Consider the following 18233-nt stretch of genomic DNA (forward strand, 5'->3'; position numbering starts at 1 on the left):
GGAGACTGTGCAGCCCGAAATTCAGCTCCCGCAGAGTGGGTGCCTCGGGCTGTGGGGCTGCCGGTTCCATTTATAACAGCTACACTGCTCAATTTCAAGGTCGTTCCAAGCGGGAGCCATCCATAAAATAGACTTTATATTAGTGCCTATGTTTGGTTTGGTGCTTTCTAATCAGCATGTGCTGAGAGCTATTTCTCTTCTGGGTTCTCTTTGGCATTTTCATACTCTATGGCACTGTGCAGGGTGGAGAGAGGAAAATACATACATGCTTCTATAGCATGAAAAACCACGCAGGTTGGTTAATGGTTCCCGATGGATTGCAAATGCGTTGTGATTTATGACAGAACAACTCAGCAGAGTATGGAGTCACAAAACGCGGGGCAGGTTGAGTAAGCTCAGTGAAGTACAGATAATCCCAGTTAAATAATCCCAGTTAAATATGCTTGATGGTTATCCTTATGTATACATCTTCCTTTGCTCCGGATCGTGTTGTGGTTGTGAGCTGATGGCAATTAGAGGCACACTGGCATCGCTACCAGAACTGCTACGTTTCTCTCAGAAACAAGTGTTTTCCTTAGTGCTGTGCAATTCGTCCCAGCGTGCAGCAGCATCGTTCTTTGTTGTGATGTGTGTAATACTGCCCAGTCAACACTACCCACTGCTTATACAACGCTGCCCTGTCATGTGCTGACCAGATGACAGTCATGGCCTTGCGTTAGTTTCAGCAGTGCAAAAAACCGGATGAGTTATTTGGGGCACTTGCTTTGTCATGGGATTTCGTTATGACTTTAGAAAAACCTTTCAGGTTGAATAGAAGTCCAGTGCGTAGCAGAAGGCCGTAAAAGCACACCTTGGGCTCCATCAAAGAACATCTATGGCCACGTGTAATGCATATTTTACATCTTAAGCCTGTAGCATGGTTATAGCTTGTGCAAGTACTGCTCCTCCACTCAGGACTCTCATATTGCTGCATTTTCAATGGACACATGCCCTTGCTCTCTGTCGTGCACTCCTGGGAATCCCCACGTGAACCTTTTCCCTCTGAGCAGGAAGGAGCTGTGCTGAGCTGTACTTCTGCTGGAACGACACGTCGCATCAGTCCATGCAATTCCCTCCTGCCCATCATCTTACGGTGTTAGCTGCATCAGCACCAAGAGCTTTGATTGTCTGCTGAGCTCAGTGAGTACAGCTTACAGGTGCCAGGTTAAGGAACAGGACGAGTGGCGAGCCCGAGCCTTCAGATGTGACAAGAGAAATGCGTTCTCAGGTCTGGAGCTGCACCAGCAACCATTTGAGCTGCAGTAGAAACACTCCCGTCCCTGCTTGCCTTGCACTTTTCACTGGGGAGCCCCGTGCTGCCTTGATACAGTGGCGCCTCCAGATGTAGATGACAACGTGAAACTGTGTGGGCTGCTCGCTCTCTGGCCAGCCTGTCCCTGCTATCTCTTCCCATAAACACTGGACCCTTTGTCTCTGGCCTTATCGTGCCCCTGCCATCACAGAGCCCTTTCTGTGCTCTCATCCTAGCACAGCGCCTCTGTGTTCAGGGGGCTTTTCTTCAGCTGCTCTTTGTCACTGGGTGTTTATTGTGCCTGCTGCGGAGGGTGTTTGTTTGGGAGAGAGGAGGAGGGGCCCCTGTTTGTGTGGGTTTTATAAACCTCGGGCAGTCTTCAAAAGAGATGCTGAGCAAAGGGGGTGTTGTTAACATTAACCCGTCAGTACCCTGCGCTACTGACGATTGCAGAACTGGACTGAGATTCCCGCATTGTGCGAAAAACGTTTTGGGATGCTTATGAAGTCGCCTGGCTGTGTAAGGCAGTAGGCACGCAGTTGGGCAGCAGGGAGTCTGCTCCCCCTTTGGTCTTAGCAGACATCTGATTTTCTGTGAATTTTTCCTGTGTGTGTCAGCAAAGAGAGACTTCCAGTCTTGGAGAGAGGTGGCTGATTCTAGGATTTACCCCCAGAGTGCTTCTGGAACTTGTTTTTACTCCAAACACTGGATCAGTAGCACTTTGTTTGCTTAACTGACTCGTGCATCCTGTTTGTGTGGCTACATCAGACAAAATCTCTTCTTTGTACCATATTCCAAAACTTTATTCTGTACTTTAGGGCTTTCCCTTTTGAGTAAATTTCCGAAAGCAGAAATTTGAATGTGCTTCTCTTCTTTAACTGGATTGTTAATACTTTCATGGTTAGGTTGGTTGTTATTGTTTCTTCAGTACCCGTGGTTTCATCTTCCAAAAGACTTGAAAAATGAAGATCAGCTACTCAGAAATTTTTCCTTGTAATCACATAATGTTTTGCCATGAGGTTTAAAAAATAATAATAAATAAAATGAAAAAGGAAGAGCATCAATTTTCTAACCCCCTATTGTTCTTCCTCCATAATGGAGGATGGAATTTATAACATGAAAAATCTTTTGTCCGTCTCTGTGAGAGCAGCAGCAATACAATTGTCTTAGTGTTCAAAGTGCCAGGGGAGACCGTTTTGTATTTGAGGCTCCATTTCATTGAATCTGCAGACAGAATAAGTATTTCAAGCCTTGTTTATGCTTCTATTCTTCATCAGTTGAGTATAATGCAAATACTGGTTTCCTGTGTGTTAAAATACTCATGTGGTTTTAAAAAAGTAAATTACATTTTATCATCAAAGACTGTATCTTTTCTCAAGTTACTGAATCTTCCCTCAGAAATTAATAGGTGTAAATTCAGCATTTCACAAGGTAGCTTAAAGAATTTTTCTATATTCAGATAATTAATAGCCCAGTATTGGAGGTTGCAGTTTGTATATCGCAGCATCTGCATGTTAATAATATAACGCTGGGAAGTAGTTCAGCAGACTGTGTCCCTTTGCAGGGGGTGGGAGAGGAGGAAATGCAAAATAACACGAGCCCTTGTGAAACATGAATCCACGCACTCAGTCATGACTAAACCTATTCAAACATTCAGGTGTTTTTTCCTAAGCCTGCTCTAGGATCTAGTGTTGTTGTCCTGTGACGTGTTTTCATTTATGAACTCAGTTTGCCTCATCTCTTCTCTCTTCAAGGAGCGGTCTCAGCTGCAAAGCGCACAGGGATTCCAGCACCCCGGGAAATATCATCATCTGTATCGAGAGAGAGAGCTGTATTGCGTGGTCAAGCCAACACTAGGAAAACTCAGCCCAGCCCCACTTCTTCTGGTACACCGACTCCTACCAAACATGTGCGTCCCACTAGCAAGTCAAAGCAGGAGAGTGAAACTGGTGACAAGGCTGTTTTGGAATCTCAGGTTAAAGAACTCCTGGCAGAAGCAAAGACAAAAGATTCTGAAATTACCAGGCTCCGTTGTGAACTGAAGAAATGCAAAGAGAAAGGGTTGCTTAACCCTGAACCTTCAGACCAAAATTTAGAACCATCGTCACCTGTTGACATAGACCCACTAATAAGGACCCTTCAGGAAAAAAACAGGACTTTTCAAAAAGAGCTTGCCAGCCTGGGAGAAGAAAACCGTGTTTTGAAAGAAAAATTGCTTTATCTAGAGAACTCTCCTCTCTCAGACACAACAACAAGCAGTGGAGGTGACAGCAGCCTCCCAACCCCAACTACCCAAGAATCCAGTTTTGGAAGCCCATCAAAAAATGCATTGAGAAATGAAACAGATGAGCACAGGCAGCGAGTGAATGGGGGCGCACTGCGCAACTCAGGCTCTTCCAGCAGCGATGTCACTAAAGCTTCCTTGTCACCTGATGCGTCAGATTTTGAACATATAGCAGATATACCTTCCAGGCCAACATCCTCCAACAGCAACCACGTCAAAGGTTCCAAATGCTCCACTACAGGAAGTTCTCCAAACAATATTAGCGACCTTTCTGTTGCATCTCTTACAGAGAGAATACAGAAAATGGAGGAGAATCACCATAGCACAGCAGAAGAACTACAAGCCACTTTGCAGGAGCTGTCAGATCAACAACAAATGGTGCAGGAGCTGACAGCAGAAAATGAGAAGCTAGTGGAAGAGAAAGCTCTCTTGGAGACTTCCTTTCGTCAACATAGAGACAGAGCAGAACAGCTGAGTCAAGAAAATGAAAAGCTAGTGACTCTCCTCCAAGAGCGGTCCAAGAATGAAGAAAGCAGAGCTCAGGAGGGGAAAGTCCTTGAACTGGAACAGAAGTGTGCAGAAGTTCTTGAAAAAGCACAGTTTGAAAGAGAGAAATTGCTTAACATTCAGCAACAGTTAACCAGCAGCCTGAGAAGCTTAGAAAGGGAGCATCAAGATGCCCAGCAGGTGATTAAAGGCCTGAGAGGTGAAAATGAGAAGCTGCTTAAACTACTAGAAGTGGAACAGCAGAGCAACAGCACAGTTACAAAAACTCTGGAGGACTGTAAAATTGCGTTGGAAGGTCTAAAAATTGAGAATGGGTCTCTAAAAACCCAGTTAGAGAGTGAAAAACAAAAGGCTGCCGAAATCAATGCAATGGGATGTACTACTGACACCTCGGAGGTGCAAGAGATGCTGAAAGTAGCCCATGCAGAAAAGGATCAGTTAGAAGCATCTTGTACCGAGCTTAAGCAAGAGCTGCTGAAGGCTAACAGTGAACTGAAGCATGTTCAGGGGCTGCTATCTAAGGTAAAGCAGTAACAGTTGTAAAATATAATTTATCTGTCTTCCCACAAATGGTCTGTGGATTGGTATTCAGCAATTGATTATAAATATCCATGATTTCAATTGCATTCATTAATTTTGAGTGGAAGCTGGGGCCATGTGATATTTTTTGTTTCTTCTGCTATATGTGTGTGTTTTTCCAGGAATAACTGGTAGCACAGCTGTGCTTATAAGTTCAAAATTTATTTTCCCTAGTGTTTTCTGCAGAATTTACCATTTTGGCAAACAGAAAGGTATTTATCAAAATTGGAGCAAGAGAACAGGTTAATAAAACTTTACTTTGATATTATGCGAACAAAGATTAGTGAAAATCACTTTGTAATCCAGGTAAAGAGAAGGACATAAATATTTATCAGCAAATAATAAATCCTTGATAAATCATGAAGGACAGACAGATTAGTAAGTGGTGAACTATGGATGTCACTGGGTACAAGAACATGCGAACATGCTCAGAGAAGTTGATATTTACAGTGACTTGACTTACGATGTACAGTCAAGCTGCAGATGAGATTCTTTTGGTGAAACTAAAGTATTTTTACAAAACTGAAAAGTACTCTTTTGAAATAGGTAAAATAATTGCCAAATATATATATATTTTTAGAACTATTTTTTTTTTCCCTCATTTGGTAGTTTGTAGCTTTGCTCCAAGCAAGCTTAGATCAATTATTGGTTCTGTTTGCTGTCTGATCTGGGGTGCTCAGAAGAGAGCTGCAATGTGGGGTGTCACAGGACAGGCATTAATACAGTGCCGGGCAGTGATTAATGCCCCATCTCTGCAGAAGGAGTGATAAGCAGTGTGTGCAGCCCTTCCTGTATGGGAAGGGACCATGGGAAGAGCTGGAGAATTGGCTAGCTGCAGAGGAAGAGAGCGTTGCCAAAACTCACCTCTGTGATTTGAGCAGTTTAGAAAATCCAGGTGTCTTTTCAGTTTAAATAGGTGACCACAGCAAATGGAGTTCGTAGAGGAAGTTCCCTAATGTTTTTGAGTGCTTGCTGGAGCTGCAGAGTATGAAGAATAAATGAAAAACTGCTGAGTGCTCAGACTCTGCACCAAACTTTTATTGCTTGGTTTTGAAACCACAGATTTCCTCCTTTTTACTCTTCCTCTCCCTTGAATTAAGCTGTTTTGAATCATTGGCTATTTATGACACCCAAACAAGACCACAGGCTTCTGTAAGGCTGCCCTCGAGTCAGCCTGTGCCAGTGCTACTCACTGAATTGGCAGCCTACACCTTGCTTTTCTGTAGCTTGGTCATACTCAGGGATCTCCCCCACCCTGAAAGCATTGATCTGTAGGTAGGCCTGAGCCAACAAACTGAAGTGCAGCAGTTCCCCCTTCAGTAATTCCAGATGTCCTATATGCAGAAAGTATACTTATCTGCAGTAGCTAGCTCTCCTACATATGTTTTCACAATCCATCAGAAACGCGCATGGTAAAACCAGCAAAGTTGTTAATATGGCCAAATTGATTACCATCTTGGCCCTAAGGCAGCTATTTCATTCTCATAAAGGGGAAGAGATCTGGAGCTTTCCAGGAACATCGTTCCTCTGTTCATTACCTGCACAGACTGGTTTGGAATTATGGTAATCGTATAGAAAACTTAATTCTCTTCCTAGCATCTTCTTTTGTTATCTATGACCAGGAAAGAATGCTGACATTCATAACTCATGTATGTTTCCTGAAACTGTCTTGTTAGCATTGAAACTCAGTTTCTATAATGCACAGAACAGAGGTTCAGTTCTCTTAGTAATCAGTAAAATCTGAGTGGTATCTGTTAAGAAATAAAAGGCAGCCTTGCAGCTTTCTTTCCGCATTTCCAGGCTGAGAATGAGTGTGGTCAGCTGAAGGAGGTGTGTGACCGGCAGGCTGAGCAACTGAGCAGAACCAGCCAGAAGTTGCAGGAAAAAACATCAGAGAACGAAGCAGATATCAAAAACCTGAAGGAGACCATTTTCGAGTTGGAGGACCAGGTGGAACAACATCGTGCTATCAAACTTCACAACAACCAGCTCATCAGTGACCTAGAAAGTAGGTGGAGCTGAAAAAAGGATTTAAGTGAACTTATTCTGGAGTCTTAGTTGTGGCCAGAACCGGGAGGAGAAGGCATGTCTTGAGGTGTGTGACAAGAGCCTCACTTCAGAATGATTTGTTTTGATCAATCCTTCCTGTTCATACACACAAGTCACAATTTTAGCAGTTAGTGTTACAGAAAGAAAATTAAAGCCAGACTCCAAAGCTCATTCTTTAACGAATGATGTATCGCCCATTCGAGAACTAGAATAACTGGCCTTTTAAAATGCTTTTAGGTAAAATTGCTAGGAACAGCTGGGAAGTCGAGTTTGCAGCTGCAGTGTGGAAGGGGAGCTGCCACCTGGTGGATTGAGTTGCTCATTTCTCTTACCAGTGTTACACTGAGTGCTTATGGGCGGGTGTACAGACCAAGTGATCTTACACATGCAGTTCTGTAAATTTAAAAGTCTGGTAAAATGCCTCAAAATAATAAACCATTTTAGAGGTGTTTGAGTGATAAATCTGTTGCTGATTCCATTCCTGATCCACTGACAGTATCTTAATTTCCACTACATCTCTTAGTGGCATTACTAGAGGCAAAATCAAACAGGGTGCTTTGCCCTCCCATTTTCACTTTTCACATTACCCTTGTGTTTAATAATCTTTTCATTTTTTAACCATTTTTAGGTAAAACAATGAAGCTGGAGGAGCAAAAACAAGATATAGAGAGGCAGTTGAAGACTCTGACTAAGCAAATGAAGGTAAGACTCAGACACCATGGCAAAGCTATGCTGAGCTTTTATTGTAATGCTGGATTTCAGTTAGGCATTGTATTTTTTTCTAGAACAATTGTAGAAGCTTCTACATCTTTTCATTCTCTGTCCTCTTTGTTTATAGCTGATTCTTTGCCTATGATGGAAACTATAATATATCCTTTGCAAATTACTTTTGCTTTTTGTACCTATGAACTTCTGCTACTTTGGAACATCTGCTCCTGCTTCATGAGTAGCAGTGAGCTGTTTTCAGCAACAGTACTTGTAGTAGTATCACAAGTCTGAATGATCAATGGCTATAGGAAGAACCTTGACTGCACTTGTATTGGAATGGAGAGCTAAGCATCAGTTTCTTCTTTGGCAGTCTAGTCAAAACAGTAAACAGGCAAGTGTTTAGTTTGACCTCAGCGTCTTGAAATCGTGGTGAAATGCTGGTCTCTTATGATCACTGAGAGATTGATAACAAAGTGCTCAAGTAAGTGCATTTTTACAGCAAACAGTTTGGGGTTGTAATTGTTTTTCCTAGGAAGATACAGAAGAATGGAGGCGTTTTCAAGCCGATCTGCAGACTGCAGTGGTTGTAGCCAATGATATTAAGTGTGAAGCCCAGCAGGAGCTCCGTGTAGTGAAGAGGAAGCTTCAGGAGGAAGAGGAGAAGAGTGCTAGACTGCAAAAGGAGCTGGATGAAGTGAAGGGCAACAACAGGTTGGTTACTTACAAAAGCCAAGATTTGATCTCTGTGACTGCTAACGTGCATGCAAACAGTGCTTTGTCAATAACTATTCATTGGCTTGGATGTGCATGTTGTCTGTTTTTAACTCTTCTGACGGATTTTGTGGTCTTTTATTCAAAGATGTTTCTGTTCTTTTTTATTTTTGATGATCCAGTTCTGTCACCTAGGCCATGAAGGTTTTAATAAGCAAATATTAAGTAATAGCAATTGCTAATATCCTTTCATAGCTTTGTTCTCACTACTGTATTCCACTGTGTTTTATTGCTTTCATAACTCTGCACAGCTGTATTAAACCATCTGTAAAAAGCTTCTTTGGCTACATATGGGACATCCAGAAGAGAATTTCTTTCAAACTAAAATGAGGACTAGCTGGACTTTTGTTTTGTAGGTCTGCAAGTCTGATACATGCTGATTGAGTGATCAATGCAAGCACTAGGATCTCCTGTCCTTAAATCAAAACCTGTTGTGTGATTAAATGGTCTGGCCTGTGGCCTGGGTTAACATTTATCCCAGAAATGATTTGTCATGCAGTGGACCCACTTGAAATTCAGTGGCTGTAGTCTGTGGTTGTGGGGGGGGGAGCAGTAAATGCGAACTATTTAGAGATATACCCTGGCATGGTGAGCCTCTGGGGGAGCATGGTAAGAACAAGTGACTTACACAATTGAATTTGGAATCAGTACAGCTGCCTTACAATGTGGCTTTTATTCAGTTCAGGATGTTTTATGTGTGACCTTTTATTCCAAAAGTCATACTACAATTGAAGTACTAAATAATAAAAGATGGAAAACAAAAGATGTATTAGAAGGAGGAACTAAAATCTATAAAGAATGCGCTACTCTTATTGCATTTGCACAAGCTGAACCAGAGCTTCAGGGACAAAAATTTGTGCAGGGGGAATGAAGAAAGACAAAATAACATAAACAGTAATAGCATTTACCAAAAACATGCCAAATTAGCTTTGCTTTTCTGGATTTATCCAGTTAATGTCTCCCATAGCAGGTCCAGGGCTTCTGTTAGAATAGCCATGGGAAAACAGCAAACGCTCATTTATTTCAGGTGGAGTAAGTGTCCAGCTTAATGTTGCTTGTATTTTCTCGCTGCTTTCTATTCAGAAGTTTCCACAGGAGCTGGACAGTAGTTGGAAGTACAAAGATGGGGTGGCTTTTATGTGGAGGCATGTAGTTCAGAACTGATGGATAGAAAGAACAAATTCGTTTTTCCTTTTTTCGAGAAAAAGAAAAGAATGCGTTTAAGTTCCAGGTTCATTATCAGAGTCCCCAGTGGATGCAAAGAAAAGCTGTTATGCATTATGTATTAAGGCAAAATGATTAGTAGCCAGTGCTTAAATTCTGGGCTCTGTTTTCATTCTTAATTTGTTCTTAATGAAATTTCTCTTGTTCAGAGCACGGGTGAGGTACGTTACCACTTTTCCCAGTTTATATGTTAATCCATATGCATATATATATGTATATAAAAGGGCAGGAATCATTTACTTGTAGTCTCCCTCTTTATTCTTTTGTTTTTTAATCTAAAGATGTATATAATAATATTTAAACTGAATGGAAGATGACCCACTAATTGGTCAACTGGGATATTTATCTTACGTGTATCAGGAACATGCCTGCATTGTCAGTCCTTTGGCATAAGAAGCCTGAGCTGAACATGTCACTTTTGAAATTAGACCATGGGAATTCACACATACATAGTTTCAGAAGGAGGCATTCAGAAATGTGTTTAAGTCACTTTTAACATTTGTGTCTCACTCTTTCTCATACATATAGAGAGATATATGTGTGTCTTTTGCGTCATGTTGATAGTCTGTGTACCTTTCTTTGAGTATTATTTATGTTGGTTGTGGAGCCAGTCGTACTGTCTGCAGTGGACAATATATGTTCTCTTTCAAAGGCAGGTAACGAGACCAATTTTGCATCTGTCAATTTAGGTATAACAAATTTGACTGAGTATCAATCACAGTGTATGTGCAGAGAGTACTAAGGCAAAGTTTCAGTACCGAGTGGTGTGGAGAAAATAATGAAGTCTATGTAAGTCATTGCCTAAACAACCCACTGATCGACAGCAAAGCAGTGAAATTTTATAGCTGTACTGACCTATAAAACAAAATCTTGAAGTTGCCAAAGCTACTGCTGAGAGCCAGTTCTATACTTCTACACTGTTACTTTTGCATTCCTGAGGTTGCTGTCTTCCCAGCACCTCAACTTCTTCTACCCAGAAAGTTCTGGGGATATTCTCATCATTGCTTTTAGTCAGTGTTCACAAATGCTACTGTTCAAAATCAGCAGTAGATTCTGCTGCCTGTGGTGACTTTAAATGCATGCTCAGCACTGGTGGAAACAGTTTGTAGCATGATACCTTAACACAGTCTGTAAAGTATCCCTCATATTTGTTAATGTTGAGCAGCTGTGCATTCAGCTGAATGTCTGAGAGTCCCTAGTGAGTGTTTCCTGTCTTATTTTTAAGTTCTGATTGGAAAATGTACCTTCCAAGTAGTTTGCTACTCAAAGGTTTTTTTTGGCAAAACCTCATCTATCTCTTGAGGGTCAGTAGACTCCACCTCATAAATTGATCTTGAAGCCAATTTATCTCCTACGACATCCTGCCATTTTAATGTTTGCCTGTGGCTGCCTGAATTCCTGCCTCCAAGTTTGATTTCACCATTACATTCTTCTAATCAGACAAAAAGTCATTTTTGGTTCAGGAAGAGCCAAAGAACTTGCAGAAAAAATCCTGATGAGGTCATCAGAGTTCATCTGAATGAAGGTAAGAGCCTCCCAAAGGCATCTTTAACACAGATTAAATGTCTAATTCTATGACTAAGAATGTTGGGGGGAGGTTGGACATCAAACAAATGGAATAAGGAAAAGAGTTCACTTGTCCCAAGTTAGTACTGATTAAAACCTACAAATTAATTAACCCATGTTTCAGTCTTCTATGATACTTTACATTCTAATTAATGCTATTTCTATTCAGTAAAATGTAAAAGGTTACAATCCACTGTTGCATAACTGTTTTCTCAGGCATGGTGGAAATAGAGATAATGTAGTCTCCATCTTTGGAGGTTTTCAGGACTGGACTGGATAAGATCCTGAGTAACTTGGTCTGGTCTTATAGGTGACCCTGCTTTGAGCAGGCAGTTGGACTAGGTGACCTCCTGAGGTCCCTTCCAACCTGAATTATCCTATTATTGATCCTGCAGCAAATCTCATCTTTTCAGAAAAACTTGCCTTAGAAATAAACTCACTTTTTGCAGCTATTCTAGGATCAGATATTCCATTGTTGGTAAAAACATTGGGTTTGTAACACAAAGTTACTCCTGAATGCACCCAAATTTCACACGGCCCTTTTTGGCTTCATACACAGGTGTTTCCAAGCCTTTCTAGCAATACAGTGTTTAGCAGCAGTGAAAGTTTTAAGGTCTTCCTTTGATTCTTTCCCTCCCAAGTTCTCAAAATTATTTTGGCATTATAATATTATATGCATTGAACCAGGAGCATGGAGGGAAGATAGCTGGGCTGGGAGCAGCATTCAGAAGACAAAGAAATTATATCTGTAATTAAATGAGCCACTCCTAGAACAAAGAAAGACCTAACCAAGTCCTCAAATAAAAGTGTTAAGTGAAAATTGTGATGTACCCCACTAATTTGCTTCTGTTCTTCCTCCTAAAGTCTCAAATGCCGCAGCATGGCAGTGTTACATGCTTTTTCTTCTGGAAATAAGCTTGTACTCTATGTGTATTAAAACCTGCTGTCAGTCTGTATGTGCTGATGTACTGCTCATTTGTGCCTGTGTTTTGCAGCTGTTCTGTCTTACGGAGGTTCGATAGTTCATTCTGCTCTCACTTAAAGTAAGCAAAGTAGAATGTCGCAGCAGGGCCCTTGAAGTATTGTTTGTTTGCTCTAGTTAGGCGCTCCTCAGAATTTTTGGTACCAAATGGAGATTGTTCCAGCCCCTTTGGTGCAAGGACCCTGAAACAAACTCCGAGGTAGCACGTTTCTAATTACCTGAGCAGATTCATGTGCCCATTTTGATTGAATAGTCCTAAATGATTATAGGCAAGGAAAGCCAGGAATGCTACCATCTCTGTCCTTTGAAATTGGTTCCTTGGCTCTGAGAATTTAATCTCTTCCTATCTGAGCAACATAGGTTTATTTTTATTGATGGTTGCTCATAGTGTCCCAAAGCTAAGCTGGTGTGGTGGAGTGTTAAGGCACTCCTTTAAGAGATGGGCTTTGTGCCACCACCAGCGTTTCCCCCTTTCCCCTTTTTTTAGTGATGGTGGGATGATTAACTAGAATGGGCATTGTATTGCTTCTTATAACGTCCCCCGTTGTTGTCTGTATCTCTGTAGGTGCCTGAACTCTACCAGCTAACACAGCCCTGGATGGATGCAAAGCCAGGCCTGTGAGACACTTCAGGACATGCTTTCAACTTGCAGCTGAAAAAGGGAAGTTTCAATTGGAGAAAAGCAACTCCAGTTTTTTATTGCCCTGCAAAAGTCGAGTGTATCGCAAAGTGTGAATGCTGCTCTGGTCTACCTTCTCCCCATGGGCAAGAGCCTGTTTCTTTGTTTCAAAAGGCTTCTATCTTCAGAAGACTCCATGAGGCCGAAAACGTTCTGAATTAGCTTAAAACCAACTATTCGTAATCACGGAGATTTGGGGGACTGAACTACTTTACAGTCCTTTTGGAGGGATGGGGGTATTTTTCCTGGAACAGAAGTTCAAATGTGCCATTTTAAGCTTAAAAATAAAACTGAGTGTGTATGTCTAATTTGTAAAAATACACATTGTGTTCTCCGTATAATACTATATCCACAGATCTGTGTGTGTCTAAATACACATGCGTACAGATCTGTACGTATACATACACACAAACTCAAGTGATTCCCACCTTTGCAGTTGGGTGAGTTGCTCATGGAAATTAGGTTACTGAAATCCAGCAGGAAAATTGAATAGAAACATTAAGTTACTGAATTGATATCAGCTGTTTTGTTTGGGGCTTTTAATATTGCATTGACAATGCACTCACCACTTGGTGGCATGTCTCACTCAGTGTGTAGGAAGCAGTGTGATGCTCAAGGAGCATATCCTGCTCCGACTTTGACAGTATATGTCCTACGTGAGGTTTGTCCTGGCTGAGAATTGCAGATGGATAGATCCAGAAGACAAAGCAGTGAATATATTAAGCTCCTAATCAATATCCTCTCAGAAGGTGTCTTTCTCGTGCCCGTATTGTCAGTGAACCAACTCAGGTGAAGTATATGATCAGGGAGAACTTGTTTCAATTTAGTTTTGCTACTGGAGACACCTGGAGAAAGCTTTCGTTGGATACCAACAAGAAACTGAGAAGTTACCATCTGTGCCAGAAGATCGTCAGTTCGTTCCAGGACTGGAATTTCATATTTTGGATGTGGGATTCCTGCCCTTTTCTCCTGGATGCGAAGACCTAGCAGGGGCCTGATCTCAGAGCAGGCTGAGCTAAAGAATTCTGCGGCATATCCTGGCTCTGGCACGGCCTTCACCTATGTGCCATGCTACTGGAGTGTATGCATATATGCACACTTGTGTTGCCTTTCTTTACTGGGCTGGCAGCTGTTGAATGTCAGTTTTTATGTTTAAGAAATATATATATTGAAGTGCCAAATAAATGTTTGTGTCCGGAATTGTCTGCTGCCTACTCTTGGCATCTCTTCTGTTCTGTGTATCAGCAGCTGTGTGTCTCTGTGTCCCTTGGAATTCAGGAGGATTCACGACAGGAACTGTGTCAAAGACTAGATTGCAGAGCAATTATTTCTGAAATGTGGTTCTGTTGTCCTAAGCCACTTGTAATGGAGAGATCAGAGCAGTTAAACTTTCAAACCCATGAAGGCTGCTATTGCCAAAATCTATACATTAAGCACAGAAAGATTTGTACCGTGTTTTTGTCCACATATTCTAAACCCAGAAAACAAGCAGACTAACTCTTGCCTTTAGAGAAGAGCTCGCTGCATCTACTTCTCTCACCAGTGAATGAAACTAAGCAGTGGTTTTGTGAAAAGGGCTCTGCACATTACAATTCCTTTGTGGCTGAAGTGCTCTGCTTCCTCCTGGAGCTGCTCCACTTGAGCCAGCTGCGCTTGCAGCTTTTTTCTGTGTAAACCATTCATCCTTGTTTCAAGGAAAGCATACAGCAGTAGATGACATTTCTTAACTCCATCCTCTTTGTAACAGGGCTTAGTCTTCTTGGCTGGCCTAAACTATGCTAAGCTAAATGAAATGTGTGAACGAGGAGCCATTTTTGGTTTGAAGGTAGGGCTCAACATTAATCTTTGTAACTCGTTCTCCTACGCTGTCCTCCACAGCTTGTTACTGCAAGTTCAGTTCTGCTTCTCTATCAAGAAACCCATGTAAGTACACAAAGGTGCATCCCCTTTTACAGAATTTTTTCTTCCAAAATGGAAGGTACTCACTGGGTTTCACAATTTTTCATTGTTTGTTGGCTGTTCTCTGTGGCATTAGATGAAGCAAATAGGTCTCAGCAGTATTCTACCTGCTTTCATGCCAGCGTTTGCAATGTGAGAGGCCTCTGTTTTCTGCTGTGATGGTGTTTAATCTAGGAGGTTGTTTCAGGGTGCATTAGGAGACTGTTACAAATATACAGACTTAAGGTTACAAGAAGCATTCTAACAAAATTGGACCCAGTAGCAGCTCCAGTGCTTGAATATTCATAATTAATCTGTACAATGACAGAAGAGTGGCGTGTGATTTCTCAGTGGATTTGTCTGTGGCGTGGCACACAGGCTGGTCTAGGTACACTAACTTTATTTTAACATGCTTGCATCCTTTTGCAGTGAGAGGCTAGACTAGTCTGTGGGGTGTGAGCTTTTCTTGGAGTTAAATCCTGAGGCATGATTTGTAGCCTTGCTGAGCCAGGTAGTTGTATTGGCAGCCATCAGTCCTTTGCAGTGTCTTGTGGTGCCATTTAGTATAGTTCCTCTCTGAATAAATGAAATCTTGAGCCAGACCCCTTTCCTGCTGAAGTGATGGCTGCCTGGAGCATACCTTTGGCTTATTTTATTCTCAAGATTCACCAGTTGGCCTACAGGCATTGACCATTCCTTTCCTACTATGATAATGTCCCACAAACCTTGTGCTTTTTGCTCTTTGCCTAGTTAAACAGACAGAACTCTTTATAATTCTTGAAAATACACTGGGTTGTGTTGGGTGGCTTGGTGTCCTGAGGCAGAAATCTGTCCTTTCTCTGTATTTCATTAGGAGCAGGGCTCCTTCAGCTTGTGTGTTGTCTTACGAATGGAGTGCAGACACTATCACCTGTTGATTTGTTGCTTATGTCTTATGAAGCCATGAAGAAAAAAGTGAAGGGCTGTGCTTAAAATTAGCCAGCAAAACACTGGCTCCCTCAGAGCTCAGTGGATCTTATCCAGTCTGCCTTTCCTCCTTATTGGATTAAATGGAGAATGGAACTGAAATGGCTTTTTCTATAGCCATCTGCCTCTGCAGGCCCCCCTGGCACACAAGTAGCTTGAATGAATTAGCAAAGAAATGTCTGCTTAAAGACAGCACCTCCTTAAGCTCTGCCAGAAATAGAAGCGTGAGTCACTCTTATTCTCATATTCATTGACACCCTTTAGCCCCCTCTGATGCCAAAAAGGAAAGAAAAAGGGCTCTGACTTATATTTTTAGCTGAACAGAAGTTCTTCAATCTCATGGGCACTTTCCTGATAGAGTCTTCCAGATGTCTTATGAAATATTTTCTGGTTTTTTTTGTGGTTTTTTTTTGGACATGAAGCTCTTGGTGCCTACCCTACTTCAGAGTAGGGGAAAGTGGTGAAGCCTCAAATCCTGTAGATCAGCATGCATTTATTAAGCAGCTAGGAGACTGGGAAAACAATGTGATAAAGACTCTCTTTTTACACCACTAGACTTTATCTAATTGCAGCTTTCCTAAAGTAAAGCTAGGTAATTGACTCGAAGTCCACATGAGACCTACTGGGTAAGTACAGTGTCAGTGCAATTTCAGCCAGATCCATAAAATGCATGACTAGAAGCAATGGTTATACTACATGATTACATTTGCTGTTTAACACAAATGTGGACTTTCCTGTACTAATTCCTTGCAAGTCCAGCACCTAATCTTGACTTTAAAATTTCCTGTTGATGAAGCAACTTAATGATCCATGTTAAAATATGGGCCTTATTTCTATTTTGAGTTTGTCTATTTTCATTCCAGCCATTGAATTTTGGTGTTCCTTTGTCTGTTAGGATGAAACACTTTTCAATTTTATTCCCTATATAACTCTTTATGGATTGTGATTGAGGGTTTACTTGTTCAGCAGACGTCCTTGTTGATAAGCTGTAAGAGTTGAGTTTCAGTATTTTTCATTATGAAGCAAGTTTTCTAGTTTAATTTTCATGGCTCTTAGCTGAACCCTGTCCAGCTAATTATTTTACTTTCAATTATGGTATTTTAACTGCTAACAATTACGCCAGCAGTGGTCACACCAATTAAAAACACAGAGAGTAAAATAACATTCTTCTGTTTGGTTATTTTCCTCGTTAGTCAACTGAGGACCACATTAGGTCCTTGGCCCTTGTGCTGTATTGAAGGCCCATCTTAGGTGATTATTAGTGATTACTCCCAAGTCTCATAAAACTCCTTTTATTCCATGATAACTTTCTATCCTGTGACAGGATGGGGAATGGAGATGATATGGTTAACAACACACAAAAAATTAAGACTCGATGATTTTAATACCTGCTAGGCACTCCGAAACAGGAGCATGAACATTGTAATAGTGGGTACATGTTCTGGGCGTTACAATTAAAGATGTGCATCGTTGGATTTGCCTTACTACATATAAAGACCTTTAATCTCTGCTTGCACTTCCTGTTGCCACTGACTTTGATCTGCTTTCTGCTTCGCAGGCTGACAGCTGAAGAGGTAGAATCTATAGAGGCAGATACAAGCAACCGCTGGCAAGGAGTCTGCATTAACAGAGCATCTCCCACGCCATCAGAATCTGCAGCCACTGTGAAGTCGCTGATAAAATCATTTGACTTAGGATGTTCAGGTACAGTGTATTTTGTAATAAACCTTTTTTTGAGTAGTGAATAGGTATTTTTTGTCGTTTTGTGATGCAATTGCTTAGTGTAAATTTTCTGTCAGTGTTTGGTTCAGTAGTGTCTATGGAATGTCACCTCATCGTTGGTTCACTGTTCTGATGAGAAGATAGTTGGCTTTGAAATGCAGTTGTTTCCATGTTCTTCTCTTACAGGTAGCACTGGACAAAATATCTCAGTTCACAAGGTCCCCAGGAGCCCTCTAAGTGGAATTCCAGTGAGGACAGCCCCCGCAGCTGCTGTTTCCCCCATGCAGGTGAAAGGAACTCTTTCCATCATCGCAGTTTTGAAATGGGTAGATGCAGTGTTTGCATGACACTGCTTCAGCATGCCAACATACATATGTTGATAAGGGGAAAAGGAAACTCATCTGTTTATTTGCTGTGAGACATCAAATGCTATAGTACTAACAAAAAGGATCAAAGCGAGTTTGCATTTGACCTCAGTTTAGAGGTTTCAGTGGACGGATATGAACTCTTTGGAATACAATTCTGAACTTTAATCACTGTTAACCAGAAAATAGGTTTTGATTATTGGTAGTGAGAAACATCAGCCTAAGCTAGGCATGTGAATTGATGAGGGGTAATAAGTTTCAAAGATGTATGTTATCCAGTGAGTTCATGCAGTGCTGACTGAAGAACTCTTATGGTTTGATTTTTTTCCCTTGATGGAGCATAACTGTTGTGGAATATAGTACTTCCGAAGTCACTGCATCAATTAACTTTCTGTAAGCAATTTCCAGATCTTTGGTATAATGTTGTTGGAAATGCTGTGTGTTAGCACATTTCATTCAAAGAATCAGCAAAGGATTAAAGAAGGGGATTAAACAGAGGTCTGAGAACTTTCTATGAATGCATGGGTTAATGCTGAAAATTGGAGCTGAGAATCCTGATGTATGATCCAGGGTGCTGTGAACAGAGACACAGTTAGGAACAG

At 41.4% G+C, this 18233-nt stretch overlaps 1 protein-coding gene across 24 annotated transcripts in view; it reads left to right on the plus strand.

Moving 5' to 3' along the window:
* The window catches only part of SPECC1 (sperm antigen with calponin homology and coiled-coil domains 1), a 97284-nt gene that overhangs the window by 50111 nt on the left and 28940 nt on the right, over positions 1–18233 (plus strand). For 14 of the 24 annotated variants that reach the window (XM_040532730.1, XM_040532731.1, XM_040532724.1 and 11 more), the window contains 6 exons: positions 3046–4604; positions 6462–6669; positions 7339–7412; positions 7951–8129; positions 17103–17248; positions 17453–17553. In XM_040532730.1, coding sequence (XP_040388664.1) covers positions 3046–4604; positions 6462–6669; positions 7339–7412; positions 7951–8129; positions 17103–17248; positions 17453–17553 — 2267 coding nt within the window. Of the gene's footprint in view, positions 1–3045; positions 4605–6461; positions 6670–7338; positions 7413–7950; positions 8130–10853; positions 10939–11974; positions 12023–12526; positions 13841–17102; positions 17249–17452; positions 17554–18233 lie in introns of those variants that run through there. The other 10 variants (XM_040532738.1, XM_040532743.1, XM_040532737.1 and 7 more) reach the window with 3 other exon arrangements.

The sequence above is a fragment of the Cygnus olor genome, chromosome 20 (genome assembly GCF_009769625.2).
Source record: "Cygnus olor isolate bCygOlo1 chromosome 20, bCygOlo1.pri.v2, whole genome shotgun sequence".
Classification (NCBI taxonomy): domain Eukaryota; kingdom Metazoa; phylum Chordata; class Aves; order Anseriformes; family Anatidae; genus Cygnus; species Cygnus olor.